This window comes from Vigna unguiculata, chromosome 11 (genome assembly GCF_037176805.1).
Source record: "Vigna unguiculata cultivar grain cowpea cultivar isolate G323 ecotype 2 chromosome 11, ASM3717680v1, whole genome shotgun sequence".
Classification (NCBI taxonomy): Eukaryota; Viridiplantae; Streptophyta; class Magnoliopsida; order Fabales; family Fabaceae; genus Vigna; species Vigna unguiculata.
Genome location: NC_140802.1, coordinates 12,693,191 through 12,709,014, shown reverse-complemented (window position 1 = coordinate 12,709,014; position 15,824 = coordinate 12,693,191). Strand labels below are relative to the sequence as shown.

General features: G+C 36.8%; 1 protein-coding gene across 3 annotated transcripts; it reads left to right on the top strand.

Annotated features, from left to right (window-relative positions):
- Positions 1-5,776: 5,776 nt before the first annotated feature.
- LOC114170645 (cold-responsive protein kinase 1-like) lies at positions 5,777-15,106 on the top strand. Of its 3 annotated transcripts, XM_085668408.1 has the most exons (7): positions 5,777-6,060; positions 10,538-10,616; positions 10,835-11,057; positions 11,175-11,325; positions 11,483-11,571; positions 13,710-13,967; positions 14,059-15,106. In XM_085668408.1, exons 1-5 carry the CDS (start codon positions 6,013-6,015, stop codon positions 11,495-11,497), a joined length of 516 nt encoding a protein of 171 aa, XP_085524534.1. In that variant the 5' UTR covers positions 5,777-6,012; the 3' UTR covers positions 11,498-11,571; positions 13,710-13,967; positions 14,059-15,106. The 3 variants fall into 3 exon arrangements, with proteins under 3 accessions (XP_085524534.1, XP_085524535.1, XP_085524533.1); XM_085668409.1 differs by lacking the exon at positions 11,483-11,571 and having other exon boundaries at positions 14,059-15,104; XM_085668407.1 differs by lacking the exons at positions 11,175-11,325; positions 11,483-11,571 and having other exon boundaries at positions 14,059-15,105.
- The last annotated feature ends 718 nt before the right edge of the window (positions 15,107-15,824 follow it).

The following is a 15,824-nucleotide window of genomic DNA, read 5'->3' as shown; positions in this document are numbered from 1 at the left end:
AATGGAATTTAATTACAAGCAGTTCAAATACAAAGCATTTCAATTTCTAAGCATTGTTGAAATGCTCCATCCAAACACAAGGTAAGGATTGACCATCACACATCCAAAGGCACCAACCTGAAGAAAACCAACGCTTTCTAACACTTGAACTTGTAATTATAATTACCTTTCCCTTTCTTTCAGTACCAACTTTAAAACCCCTCATAGACTTATAGCCTATCACCACTTCCCTTCACTAGTCTCATATTCTATTAACATTCATGTCTTATCCCTCCCCACTTCATCACTTAATTTCATTTTAGCATTCATTTTCATGGTTTTCTTTCCTCGTTGCCAACCACTCAAATTCTCAACACTGCACCTGTTTCTCGTCATCGCCTGGCGGCCAACGAGGAATCGCCAAGCGGCTTATCAAAACCTGGCCAGAAACTCACGTTTTTGCACTTACAGTGAACCCGAATTTCCTAGAATGTGATCTAGACTCCCATTTTACCAGAACAAAATAACCCCTCCCAATTTATTAATTCAACTCCCAATCATATTACACATTACGCACCATAAGATTCCCACATACATCATTAAATACCATAAAAACCCAACATTCATTGAATTCCTTAGTTTGCATTACAATTCATCTTATCTTCATCCTCAATGGTAATTCAAAATCACATAAACAGTAGAAATATCATGGTATTTTACAACCCCACAGATATAGAAATTTATTGAAAGATCAACACATCACGAAATATACAAAATTGCAACTAAACAATGACAGGACAACATGCATCGCCTGGCAGTTCCGTCTCGTCGCCAGGCAGTTCATGACAGAACGCATAATTTGGGTAAAAACTGATGTGCCGCCTGGCAGCAGGGGATGCCGCTAGGCGGTTTCTGGGTAAAATCCAGAAACCTACAAGAAACAACATAAAAATGGAAGGAAACTCATGCAATTTCATTCATACATGGCACAATTCATTATATTCAAATAAAGATCGATGTAAACAGCTTCCCTTACTTGGATTCCTTGCTCCCAATTCAAATTTGGTGGTGTCTCTAACCCAAAGGCTCTCTTAACCTATGCTCCCCCTCCAACAATGGCTTCCACTCCAATTCTTCTCTACAACCAGCACCAATTCGCTAGAACCTCTCTGCCTAGTGACTCACACGAAAATACAATACTCTCCTCTCCTCTAATTCCCTTCTCTCTTGGTTTAATGGTTATTCAATGATCATTAACAGAATGTTTTCAGCCCCCTAATTTGCCTATCTTGGCTACTAGGGTTCCTTTACTCTTTCATATTCATGCCAAAAGAAAATTTGGCAAAAAAGAAAGTTAAATTCGTTCCTAGCGAGGTTTGAACCCACAACCATTCAATAACAAAGCAAGTGCACAACCAACTCAACCAATTCATGTTTCATGATAATTCCTAAAATTTTAGGATTACATTATCACTACTTACATTCAATCATTTCGTTAAAATAATACACATATTAAAATAACATACAATTTGGCATACATAGGACTCAAACCCAAGTCCTTTCACACAACCAAGTACTCTCAACCACTTGAGCTAATACTTTTTCACGTCACAACAATTTGCATTAAATGCCATAAAGGCTCATACTACCTGCATTTATTAAATAATTATTTATTTAATTATTTAATTTTTTCTTGGGTCTTACAGATTCTCTGCATTTTTCAAAACCCACAACTCCAAAAATGACGACCACCATTTTTCAAAACACATCTTTACTATGCTCTTCATTCGCATTTCTTCGTTGATCATCATCTTCAACTTCCACATACACAGAATTCCTAATAATGTGGCTTGAAATGGTTGCAAGGCTTTGAGTCCAAAAATAGTAAAACAATGAGACAAAAATTGGTTAAGGGTGTAAACTCAAGTTTGGTTTGGCATTTTAGCATCACACCATCATAAACCAACTTTGTTTCTTCTTTTTTTCCCAGCTTTTCACTTTCTTTTTTTCATGCAACTTTCTAATTCTTTTAATTTTTCAGCTTCAAGCACTTATTTTATCTTTTTCCTTTCTTTTCTTTGATGTTACAACCTTTATAAAACATATTTTCACTCTGAAACACATTAGCGCCCTACACTTAAGCATCACACACTCCTTTGAGTTGTTCCACTATTTCACAAATTTTTGACAGGGTATTTTTTCTGATTTTTCTAGTCATATCCTGTTCAACAGTAAAAAAATGTACACAAGAAAGGATAATAAGGCTCAAATCATGGCTGCAATGGTGTATGAATGGAGGTTGGTTGTATTTGCCCAATAGCAATTGTGTACTATATCATATGAAAAGTGTGCTTGATAACGTTGTCGTTGACGCAATCAAATTAATACTACTTATCTATAACAACTTCAGTATTGTTAAGAAAGTAGTCAACAAAATAGAAAGGGTAAAGTAACCCAAAGTCATCTCCCAACGAACACGAAATTGATTTTTAACAAGTTAGTTCTTATAAAACTATACAAAAAAGTTAGTCAAATAAAATAATAAAAATATGAGAGATAAAGATAAAAAGATAAAATAAGATAGAAACAATAGTAAAGAAAAATAGGTTGATTCCATTATTTTTTCAAAATAGGATTCATCATTTGTTTCCTAAAGATTATTGGTATTGATTTCTTGTTTAAGACTTCAAATTAATCAATGTAACTTCTTAATTAATTTTTTGACATCCTTACTTTTAACCAAAGTAACTTCTCAATCAAAAGCAAAAACTTTGTAGATTAATCTTAGTAAATTTACCAAAGTAACTTCTCAATTAAATACTACTAATCCTAATCATGTCCATTCTTTTACCTCTTATATATAGTAAAAAACTAATTAACCACAGTAAGTTCTCGATTAATTCTAATATAAGTTGTCACTTTTAATCAAAGTAACTTCTCAATTATTAGCAAAAACTCATTCAATCATATGAAAGTTTCTAAAATTAATCAAAGTAACTTCTCAATTAAAATTTAAAAGCCCTTGGACTCATACGATTGTTATGTTATGTAGATTTAAAATCGTGCTAACTTGCTACAATATAAAAATCATTACTTTTACTAAATTAAGAACTAAAAGACATAGATGAAAATAAATCTCAACAAGAATCAAAAGAATAAACAAATTAATTGATCTAACCTCAGAATGCAATTAAGAAATTACTATGGAATCAACCCAAGAATGGAGAGAGAGAGAGAGAGAGAAAGGAAGTGAAATTAGATCCCCCTAAGGGTTCCAAAACTCCGAAGTCCTGAGCTTGTCTTTTTGTTTGCTTTCCCTTGGTCTCTTTATATAAGACTTGGACTGGGCTTTTCTGTTGCTAAAATCTCTCAAAAATCTTTTTAAATAAAGATAAAGATAAACATTTAAAAATATTTGGAGAGATATAGACTATTTGACAAATATTGTTGGTTGATAATATCAATATCTAATATAATTAAATAAATTAATTACTTAAAGATATATGATAAATTATCACCAACTAATATTTGTATTAATTTTCCAAATTAGTCCTTTTGAAATTTGATAGCCCAAATTTGCAGAGACATCCAATTCAATTCAACCCCTCTTATTTGACTAACTTTTACTAGTCTTTTCCCAGAGTTGACTATTTGACAAGTTTTGACTCTTTGATTGTCCATTAGCAGACTAACACGTGGTATCTTCATCTTCTCTCACATCATGCAACATGATCTGGTTGAGTGGAGTTTAAGTGGTAAAAGGGGTGCAACTTAGTATAAACCAGGGGTGCAACTTAGTATAAACTAGGGGTGCATAACAGGTTTTTTAAGTGGTTCACTTGCAGGAGGAATGTGTAAAATAAAAACTAGGGGTGTAGAAGTGATTTGTCCAGAATTTGCTAATTTCAACCTTATTTAAAAGTGGTTTGTAACTTCAATCAATTTATTTTCCCACACTAAATGAGCTTAATCAAAACTTCAGCTGCACCAACAAACGTTAAAATATCCAAGAAATAGTTTATGCAACTAAAAATCACTTTTTAAGACATTTTTATGACACAAGCTCAAACAGCCTAATTATCAGAATTGTTAATTAAATCACTCTTTAGACACACAAATTCAATTAAATACCCATAATTAAACATTAAATGAGGGCAAAAATACGCACTCATCAGTGCTAAAATATATGGCATCAATAAGAGTTTCCACAAGTTCTAGATTACAACATACACAAGTGAATCTCAAAAATCAACATTTAAGACTCAAGTCTCTATAGGTATCAGAACTGTTGCACAAAGTGTCTAAGCATGTTAACTACCTAATCATCAATGAAAGAAATGCACAAAACAGATAGAATTCTCTCTACTCAAACTAGAATTTTCACATACATGCACATCACAAAATTGACCATAATGAATGAGTGAAAGTGCAAAATCTGTAATTGACACCCTAGACAACAACTAACTCTATCTACACAAGTTCTATTTGACTAAAAATAACCAAAAATTGACTCAAAAACTTATTTCTGACAAGATTTTTTAAAATTTAAAAACTATCAAGACAACTTTTGAATGGTAAATGAAAATGGTATTTCTTTAATTGCATGTTATCAGAAGCAGAAGTTCCCTGCAACTGTTGCTAAAAGTTCAACCATATTTTTCTTTCAGAGAATGCCTTTGAGGCGGTGGTGAGATTTTGAGAGATTTCAAGAGGAACCTCAAATATCTCTTTCAATTTTGCAGAGCTAGGTTTGATTAATTGGAGTAGGAGGATTACTATGATGACTACTTTCTTTAATCTTTTTAGAAAGAAAGGATCTTCCTCGTACAATCAATTGACCACAATTGATTTAGGTATACTTTAATATATTTATTCTATTGAACTATTCCAAGATTTGGTCCTTGTTGGTGTTTCCATAAACCACAAAAACATAATAATCCATTTTTATGGTCACCCATTTCTTTTATTAGTTTAATCTTCATTTTTGGAAAGGGTTTGGGTAGGTGAGACTCTTACGGTAGTCTAGGATGGCATGCTTATGCTCATAAGCATGACACCTATTTTTTTGTATTCTTTGGTTTTACAATATGATTACACAAAACATTGATATGATTAAAATGTTATGTGTTTTAATCAAGTTACAATATATATGCTATAACAGATGTTTCAAAATTTCAAAATATCAATATCTACACATATAAGGAATTGCGAAGTGCCACTAAAGATTTTAGTCGTGTAAACTTCTTAGGCTAGAGAGGTTTTGGAGCCGTCTTTAAGGTAATTGCAATAGTATGGTATCAATCTAGAATTTATGAAGATTTCTTAGACCCACTAAGGCAACTAACAAACTTATGCACTTAACTTCTATAGCTTATGGAGAAACTCAATGCATTTTTTTCTTGTTTTCTTCTTCTACAAGTACTTATGTAGAAGTTTATCATGAATTTAAATAATAAAAATGTGACTGATAAATTTCTCCATGGTTTAGGAAAAGTTGAGAAATGGTTCCCTAGTAGCTATAAAGGTTTTATTACTTGCATCATCAACACTAGGAGTCCGGGAATATTTGAAAGAAATCAAGGTGATCTTTAGTATAGAGCATGAGAATCTAGTTAAATTGCATGGATGTTGTGTGGAAGACGACCACAAAATTTTGGTATATGGTTATCTTAAGAGTAAGAGTCTAGAACAAACACTTAATGGTAATTGAATGTTGGGCCTGGACAGCAATACACAGGCCCACTCCGCTGCTTCTCTGGTTTCTCTTGATGCTTCCACACCAACCACGTACACACTTTACCTCACCTACCCTCTTTCACCTTTTCTCCGTTCTCTCTCTTCACTCTCTGCTTCACACTCGAAGCTTCTTCATCATTCTCCACAAAGCTTCTTCTCCATTCTCCACTCCACCGTCAAGCTGAGTCCTCCTTCTTCTAACTCTCTCTTTGATAGCCACGTTTCTCTCTATTCTCACTCATTCACTATTTCTTTTCTATTTGCAGGACACGTACCAGCTTTCGTCAAACTGGAATAATGAAGAAGAAAGGAAAACAGCAAGGAAAAGATACTTTCAGAGAGAAGGTAAAATCGCTTTTTGAATATGCGTGTGTATCTCTTCATTACATGAAACTGAAGCAAGTATTTATATGTTGTTAGTTTGTTCTATTTCTAACAGAAACAAAACTGAAACTAGAACTAATTCTTTTTGGTTACAACTGTCAACACCCCCCTTAATCCAAAAATTCTAGGATAGTCATCCCAAGATCCTTCCTCAGTTTGGCGAACCTTGCTTGCTTTAGAGGCTTGGTGAAAATGTCCGCTGTTTGCTCTTCTGTGTGACAGTACGTTAGTGTCAACTTCCCTTTGCAGATTTGTTATCAATATTGAGCTGAACTAGTTTCATGTATTCCAGCTTCAACTCCTTCAAAACTTCTTCCAGCCATATACTCTAACAAGCTACTTTTGAGGCAGCTATGTACTCTGCTTCGCATGATGACAAGGCCACAACATTTTGCTTCTTTGAGCACTAAGAGATTGGTGCACTCAAATATCTGAATAAGTACCCATATGTACTTCTTCTCTCAACTCTATCCCCACACCAATCTGAGTCTGAAAATGCCTCAAGCATTGCTCCATTCTGGTCATCTGCCTTTGGGAAGAAAATTCCCCAATCTGTAGTGCCTTTTAGGTACCTTAGGATGTGTTTAGCAACTGCCAAGTGGGGTGTTCTGGGGTCATGCATGAATCTGCTGATCAGACCTACTCCATAGCTCAAATCTGGCCTGCTATTACACAGAAACCTAAGTGAACCTACTATCTGCTTGTACAAAGTTCCATCTACCACTTCAACCTCCTTTTCTTCTGTCAGTTTTATTCCAGGCAACACTGGAATTATAGCCTCATTGCACTCTTCCATCTTGAATCTCTTCAGAATCTCCTATGCGTATTTCTTCTGGTGTAGAAACACACCACTGGGAGTGTGTACAAACTCTAGCCCAAGAAAATAGTTCAGTGTTCCTAAATCTGTCATCTCAAACTCAGCCTTCATCTTTTCTTTAAATTCTCCAACCTCTGCATCTTCATTTCCTGTAATGATTAAGTCATCAACATACAAGCACACAATGAGTGTATTTGTATGACTTGTGTGTTTCACATACACACCGAATTCAACTGTGCATTTCATAAATCCCAGTTTGGCTAGAACTGCATCAATCAACTTGTTCCAGGCTCTAGGGGCTTGCTTGAGCCCATACAAAGCCTTTCTTAATTTGTACACAAGGTGCTTTCTCCCTTCCTTCTCAAAACCAGGTGGTTGTACAATGTATACCTCCTCTTCTAGTGGGCCATTAAGGAAGGCCAACTTCACATCCATTTGAACCATCTTCCAGCCTTTAGAACTTGCTACTGCTGTAACTAGCCTCACGGTCTCCATCCTAGCTACAGGGGCAAATACCTCTGTGTAGTCAATTCCTTCTTGTTGTAGGAAGCCCTTTTCTACCAATCTGGCCTTATACTTGGCAACACTCCCATCAGGTTTCAACTTTAGCTTGAAAACCCACTTCACATCAATAGGTAGTTTATCTTGTGGCAGTGTAACTAATTCCCATGTTCTATTTTTCTCAATTGCCTCCACCTCCTCTTTCATAGCATTCCTCCCTTCTCTCACCTTTAGAGCTTCCTTCCAGGTTATGGGTTCTATGTCAGGCATCAAAGCTTGGTGAACTAGATCATCGGTTCCTGTAATTACACCATCTCCAGAAACTTCATGTCCAGCAAGTCTAGTGGAGGGAAACCTCATCCTCTGAGTCGTTCTGTTGTTTGAAACAACAACTGAATGCTCAGTTTTATCCTCAAGAACACATGGAATATGTGTTACCGTATTCTCCTTCTCTTCCCAACTCCAGCTGGTTGTCTCATCTACTACCACATCCTTGCTAATCACCACTGTTTGCCTTTCTGGGTCATATAGCTTGTATGCACCTGTTGGATGGTACCCAATCAGGATCAGAGACTCACTCTTGTCATCTAGTTTCTTTCTCTTCTCATCTGGAATATGTCTATAGCATATTGACCCAAAAATCTTCAAGTGTTGCACGTGTGGCTTGACACCAGACCAAGCCTCTTCTGGTGTCACAAACCTTAGTCTTTTGGTTGGGCACCTGTTAAGAATGTAGGCAGCAGTAGTTACTGCCTCTCCCCAATAGCCATTTGGTAGGCCTTTACCTTTCAACATACACCTTGTCATATCAACCAACATCCTGTTTCTCCTCTCAGCCAGCCCGTTGTGTTGTGGTGTATAGGGGGCAGTCACTTCATGCACTATCCCCTTTTCTTCACAAAACTTGCTGAACTCTCTGGACTTATATTTACCACCTCCATCAGTCCTCAAAATTTTTAACCTGCTGTCAGCCTGTCTTTCAACACGGGCACAAAACCTTTCAAAAACAGAAAACACCTCTCCTTTCTCCTTTATCAAGTACACCCATATTTTCCTCGAAAACTGATCTACAAATATGAGGAAGTATTTGTTTCCTCCTAGTGATGGTGTGTCTAGGGGACCACACACATCAGAATGCACCACTTCCAGTACTTGTTTGGCTCTTTTTGGTGCAGAGTCTATAATGCCTTCCTGGGCTGTTTGCCAATCACACACCCTTCATAGATTTTGGCTGGTAACTCGATCTGTGGTAGCCTTTCCACCATTTTCTTGCTACTGAGTTGGTTCAGGCTTTTAAAATTCAAGTGACCATATCTGTAATGCCACAACCAACTCTCATCCTCCACATTAGCAACTGCTAGGCACTGTATTTCAGTAGTGTCTAGATTCACCTTAAATGTTCTGTTCTTGGATAGCGGTGCCCTAATCACGAGCCTCTGCTGTGAGTCATAAATCTCAATCAATTTTTGCTGCATGTTCATGGTGTAGCCTTTCTCTAAAAGTTGTCCAAGGCTGAGTAAATTATTCTTCATGCTTGGCACGTATAGAACATCATTCATGTAGGCCACCTTGCCATCCTTCCTTGTGATCATCACCTTTCCAATTCCTTTTGCCACAATGGAGCTATTATCTTCAAATTTAACATTGTTTCTCATACATGGATTAAGGTCAATCAACCAATTCCTGTTTCCAGTCATATGATTGGAGCACCCTGTATCCAAGTACCAAGACATGATATCCTCTTCACTGCCTGTTGTCACCATCAGTAATACTTGGTCTGAATCAGACCCATTTCCTTCCTCTTGTGCCATATTTGCTTCTTCTCCTTTTTGCCCCTTCTTTGATCTGTCCTCCTGCCAACACTCATAAGAATAGTGTCCGTATTTTTCACAATTGTAGCACTGAACTCTTCTTTTATCATATGGTCTCCTGCCACCTTTTCCTCTTCCTCTGTTTTGATATCCGCCTCTACCTTCAGACCCATTGTTCTCAGATTTTTCTTGGGTCTCTGTTTCACTACTTCTGCCACCACTTTTGCCTCTAGATTTGCCTCTAGACCTTCCTCTACCTCTGCCTCTCCAGCCACTTCTACCTCTGCCTCTAACTCTATAACTCACCTTGGCCTGTAGAGCCTGTTCAGTCACCTTCTCACCATTCTTCCTTTCATTCACTCTCTGTTCATGTGCTTCAAGAGAGTTTTGCAGTTCTTTTATTGTCATAACATCAAGATCCCTTGACTCTTCTATGGCCACCACCACGTGGTCAAACCGTGGAGTTAAAGTCCTCAAAACTTTCTCTACAATTCTGCTGTCTTCTATGTTCTCATCACACGCTCTCATGGCATTGGTGATCACCTGCAATCTGTCAAAATACTCTGCCACAGACTCCTTTTCTGTCATAGAGAGAAGTTCATATTGCATTCTCAAGGATTGCAGTTTCACCTTCTTCATTTTCCCAGAATTTCCATACCCATTTTGTAAGATCTCCCAAACCTCTTTTGTTGTAACAACTTTTGAGATTTTCTGAAAGATAGGGGCAGCAACACATTGATGCAGCAATACACGAGCCTTGCAGTCCAACTTCTTCATCTCCTTGTATGTTTTCTTGACTTCTTCATCAGCATTCTTGGGTGTTTCTTTGAAACCCACTTTCACGACCTCATCAATTTCTTGAAATCCAAGAATAGCGTCCATCTTTACACACCAATCATCATAACCCTTTCCATCAAATATGGGTAAGCTTCCCGGGATCAAACCTCCACTAGCCATGAGTAGAGCACAACAATATTCCCAAGATTCCCTTTCTTGAACCTTGCTCTAGATACCACTCTGTTGGGCCTGGACAATAATACACAGGCCCACTCCGCTGCTTCTCTGATTTCTCCTGATGCTTCCACACCAACCACGTACACACTTTACCTCACCTACCCTCTTTCACCTTTTCTCCGTTCTCTCTCTTCACTCTCTGCTTCACACTCGAAGCTTCTTCATCATTCTCCACAAAGCTTCTTCTCCATTCTCCACTCCACCGTCAAGCTGAGTCCTTCTTCTTCTAACTCTCTCTTTGATAGCCACGTTTCTCTCTATTCTCACTCATTCACTATTTCTTTTCTATTTGCAGGACACGTACCAGCTTTCGTCAAACTGGAATAATGAAGAAGAAAGGAAAACAACAAGGAAAAGATACTTTCAGAGAGAAGGTAAAATCGCTTTTTGAATATGCGTGTGTATCTCTTCATTACATGAAACTGAAGCAAGTATTTATATGTTGTTAGTTTATTCTATTTCTAACATAAATAAAACTGAAACTGGAATTAATTTTTTTTGGTTACAACTGTCAACAATCATGCCATGTGTTATGTGAATGAATTGTTAAAACAACTATCTTAATTATGAATTAATCTGTTTGAGTTTACAGGTGCAGGCCACAATAACATCCAATTTAGTTTACCCATAAGAAGAAAAATTTGTATAGGTGTTGATAGGGGCCTTGCGTTTCTTAATGAAGAGGTTCAGCCCCACTTTATCCATAGAAAGATACAAGCAACCAAAGTACTACTTGGCAAAGATCTCCGGCCAAAAATTTCACATTTTTGGCTTGCAAAGCTTATCCCACCCATTGTATGTTTTCCTTTTGAAGGGTAAGCTTGCCATTTTGTTTTCAATTAGCTCATGTTGTGAAATTTCAGAATTTTCAGGTTTATTAGTATTTTTTCCTCCATCTTGTTCTTATTTGTTCTTCTAATTTGATTTTGTAGTGGTTATGTGGCACTAGAACATGGAGTCCGAAATAAAGTGACAACAAAATTAGACGTTTATAGCTTTGGAGCTCTATTATTAGAAATTGTTAGTGGGAGGCTTAACCGAATAGGACATTTGCCTGTTGAAGAACACAATCTTTTCATTAGGGTAAGTAGTAGCACCTTCCTTTATGAAAATATGGATCCTTCTCTCACATATCTTTGAATTTGAATTGAAAATGGAAGTGGGGTTAGTGGTACTAATAGAATATTAATGTTCATCACCATTAAGTGGATGGAAACTCAAAAGTGAAAGTGTCTTACAGCCTTCTCTTGCTTGAGGTTGGAGAGACAGAAAAGTTAATGGATGCTTCTCTAAATGGAGACTTCAATGTTGAGGAGGCCATTAGATTTTGTAAGATTGCTTTCCTTTGCATTCAAGATTATCCTTAGCTACGACCCTCAATGTCCATTGTGCTTCAAATGCTTATAGGCGAAAAGGATGTGAATAAGAAGAATATAAGAAAACCAAACATAACATTTGACTATGTGCAAAGGCCGTAAGTGCATACAAACAAAAGGTCAAGTATGAAGAAAATGGTAAAATTTTGTTAGCTGAAGGGTTTAGGGTTTCTTTTGCTACCGTGACCTTCACTACAATATTTGATCTAAGTAATTAATTTGATTATTACTAGGTAGCCTTGATTCACCCTCCTTATTCTAAAGCAGCCAATCTTTGTTGCCATTTTTGGCTACAAACCAACAGTGAGCTTGTATCATAGTTTAGCTTCTTCAACATACGTTGGATTTCTCCTTGAAGTTGAGCCAAAACAAAAGATTTTTGGTACTCATTAAGTTTTGTGTACAATTTATATGATAGATTATTGATTTTTAATGTATAGGATAGTTTGGTACTCATTATTGATTTTATATGTGACTATAAAATGGGATTATCAGAAATTATTTTTATTGTGAACAAACTTAGCTTTGAAGGAATTTAACTCCAAAATGCTATGAACAAACACAATTTTGTGATTAAATCAAGACCATATTCTTATGAAATTTTTTTCAATGTAATCGAATTTAAATTATTAATAAAATTCAATTTGTTGACTTGAACCTGATCCTAATTTCAAAATAGTTTTTTAAAATTCTCAAACTCTAAACCAATTATTGGCATATGTTCCGATAAAAGAAAGGTTAAACATTTTTTTTACCTTCAACAAATATTTTGAGAATGCTTTTGAAACTAATTAGCACAAAAAAACGCTCCTCTTGCAAGAGAGAGGTCGTCCGTATTTATAGAGAGAACAATTAGTTTTACATTTGGATATTTTTCCTTTAACTCAGGATATGGTAGTTATAACTACTCATGAGATCGTGGTCTATCTATGGGCGAAAGTTTTGGGCATCTCCTTAGATACTAGGATATATAGATATTTATGCTAGAGTATGGGCCTATGAGCTAAGGTTCAGCTTTATGTTGTGTGATGTTTATATACTTCGGCCTTCGTTGTGGATGCTTTTTGGGTAACCTCATCTTCTGGTCGAGGTGCTCCCCAAATGCTTCATCTTCTTGAGGTCGACCTCGTCTTCTGGATGAGCTACTTCCCAGGTGTCTTACCCCGTCACTAGGATGAAGACCAACCTCATCCTCTAGATGAACTACTTCCCAAGTGTCTCACCTCGTCACTAGGATGAAGCCCTCATCCTCTGGCTGGGATTCTTCCCAACTGCCTCGTCGCTAGGATGAAGACCGACCTCATCCTTTGGATGAGCTACTTCCCAAGTGCCTCACCTCGTCACTAGGATGAAGACCTCATCTTTTAAATGAGTTGCTTCCTAGGTGCCTCACCTCGTCACTAGGATGAAGACCACATCCTCTGGATGAGCTGCTTCCCAAGTGCCTCTCCACATCCTTAGGATGAAGACCTCATCCTCTAGATGAGCTACTTCCCTGGTCAACTATGTTCATCACCGCTCTAAGGTGTTTGACTTGGGTTGGGTGCTTGATTTTTGCTATAAATTGGGCTGAGACGGTACATCATCTAATCGGTATTTGTTTTTATTGCCATGTTTAGTATTCTAAAAAATAAAAATAAAAACTCGGGATGAACATATTAAGAAGCACCAAAGTTGAAAATTTTAAAGGTATAATTACTGATTTAGTACCCTAACTTTTTCGGAATGTTCAATTTGGTACCCGAACTTTAGGAATGTTCAATTAGATACCCAAATTTTTTAAACGAGTTTATTCTAGTACCTTCTGTTAAACATTCCTTAACGCTGTTTGGCTTCTGTTGAGATGGCATTGTGCAGCAGAGACGTGGTAGAAATAAGGGTTGTGCACGTGGATTTAGTGGTAAAAAATATTTATGAAGTAAATAAGTTTGTAAGTAAAAATTTTTCGAAAGTGCGTTATTACTGAATTGGGGAAAAATTAGGGCAGAGAGTGAAATAAACTTATAGCCATACCCCCTAAGCGACTAAACTTGTAGAATATTGTTGTGATTTACTATTGAGTACACAATTTTCTAATGCATTATTCTGTAGGTATTGGTCTAGGTCCAAGTTCAGCCCAAGACCTATGTCTGACACATTAGTGAATAATATGAGTGGGGCTTTCAATGGTGTGATTGTTGAGGCGAGGAGCAAGCCTATCATAAGTATGATGGAACAAATTAGAGTTTACTTGATGGATAGATGGGCCACCAATAGATCAAAGGTCACTGCATCAGAAGGGCCAATCTGCCCAAAAATTAAATCAAGAATGAAATAGGAATCTAAAGAAACCAAAAATTGGTTACCAAGGTATTTACTCCTGTAATTAGTTTCTTATTATCATGTAATCTTTACATTTTTAGTGCTTAATTTTGAATCAACTTTGCTTTTATCATGGCAGGTGGTCTGCAAAAAATTTTTTTGAGGTTAGGCACACATTCAATGGGGACAAATTTGTTGTGAACCTAGATACTAAGGAGTGCAGTTGTAGAAAATGGAGTATCACAGGGCTCCCTTGCTGTCACTCATTGGCTGTAATGAAATTCCTGAATTTGGATGAAGAAGAGTTCATACCTCTATGCTTCAAGATGTAAACATATGAGGAGACTTACCAACAAACAATATACCCAACCAATGGACAACACCAGTGGGATGTAACACAATATCCAGATGTTTTGCCTCCACCAAAAAGAATCCTACCAAGCAAGCCAAAAAATAAAAGACGTCTAGAAGCTTGGGAATTGAAGAAGAAAGGTAAACATGTTATATTTGTGAAGAGATCAGGTGTACGAAAAAAATGTGGCATATGTATGGAACTTGGCCACTTCAAAAAAACTTGCCCTCTACTGCCTAAATAATATGGACTTGCACCTGCACTAGCTGCTGCACCACAATGTGCACCTGCATCTACACCACAGCCTGGACCTGTACCCGCATCTGCATCACCACAGCCTGCTCCCGCACCTGCATCTGCACCATAGCTTGCACCTAGACCTGCATATGCATCACCAGAACCTGGACCTGCACTTGCATCTACACCAGCCTGGACCTCCACCACCTTCTACACCACAGTATGGACCTGCACCAAATGAGCCAACAACACAGATAACTCATGCAACTGAATCATCCCAACCAGTCCACTAAAATCTTATTCCTCAACCAACGCGTGGTAGACCTTTTTCAAGGCAAAATATCCAGCATAGGCGAGGATCTGTTTGGAAACCATGACTTTAGGATTAGTTTGAAGAATGCAACTCACACCTTTTGTAATGAATTTACCAATATTTTGATGTTGCAACTTTACTTTAAGCCTTATATTTATTATGTTACTTTGTGTTTTTTGTTTTTGGATTGGTATTGTGTTACCAATATTTCTTTTTTCTATTCTTGGAAGTCTGTTATCCAAAACTATGAACAATGTCCTTTTTTATATCATATTTGATGTTCAATGAATTTCTGGCAACTTATGTTGCTGTTGTTCAAATTTAAAGTCCTTTCTTGTAATTACAACCCATGTAACATTTCAAATACCAGAAAAAGAAATGCAGAACGTTGACAGATGCAACTCCAAACTTTAACAGATTTCATTAAATTTGATATTACAAAATAACCTTCCAAACACCTAAAGTGAAATCCAACAACTTTAAACAGCTAATCTTTCTCTAATATATCAATCTACATCAACATCATGGATACTAAAATCAAATTAACTATAGCCAATAGGCACACCAATCCAATTAACAACTTGACCCACTTTCTCCATCCCTTAACTTCTTTCTCTAGAATATAAATGTTCTGTCTTTGCCTCAGAATAGTTACATCCTTTTCGTCATCACCATCTTCAATGCACCATTTAAAGAAATTGCACCCATACAAGCTTCACTTCCACCTTGTTTTTCAAAAAATAACAAACAAAAAATTACTTTACTATGCAACTACATGCAAACACAAATATAAACTTATCTAAATAAAACACCATATGACTAACCTTGAAATTAGGGCATCCTCAAAACTGTCTCCCACCATACTTCATGGTTCTAGCCGTTCTCAGCACAGCTATCACTCCGTAATTGCATGTGGGTGCTTCACCCAAGCCTCTACAACCACCATTATTACAAGACAACCTCTAATTTCGCATCACCCATGAATTGTGAGAGCAAGAAGAAG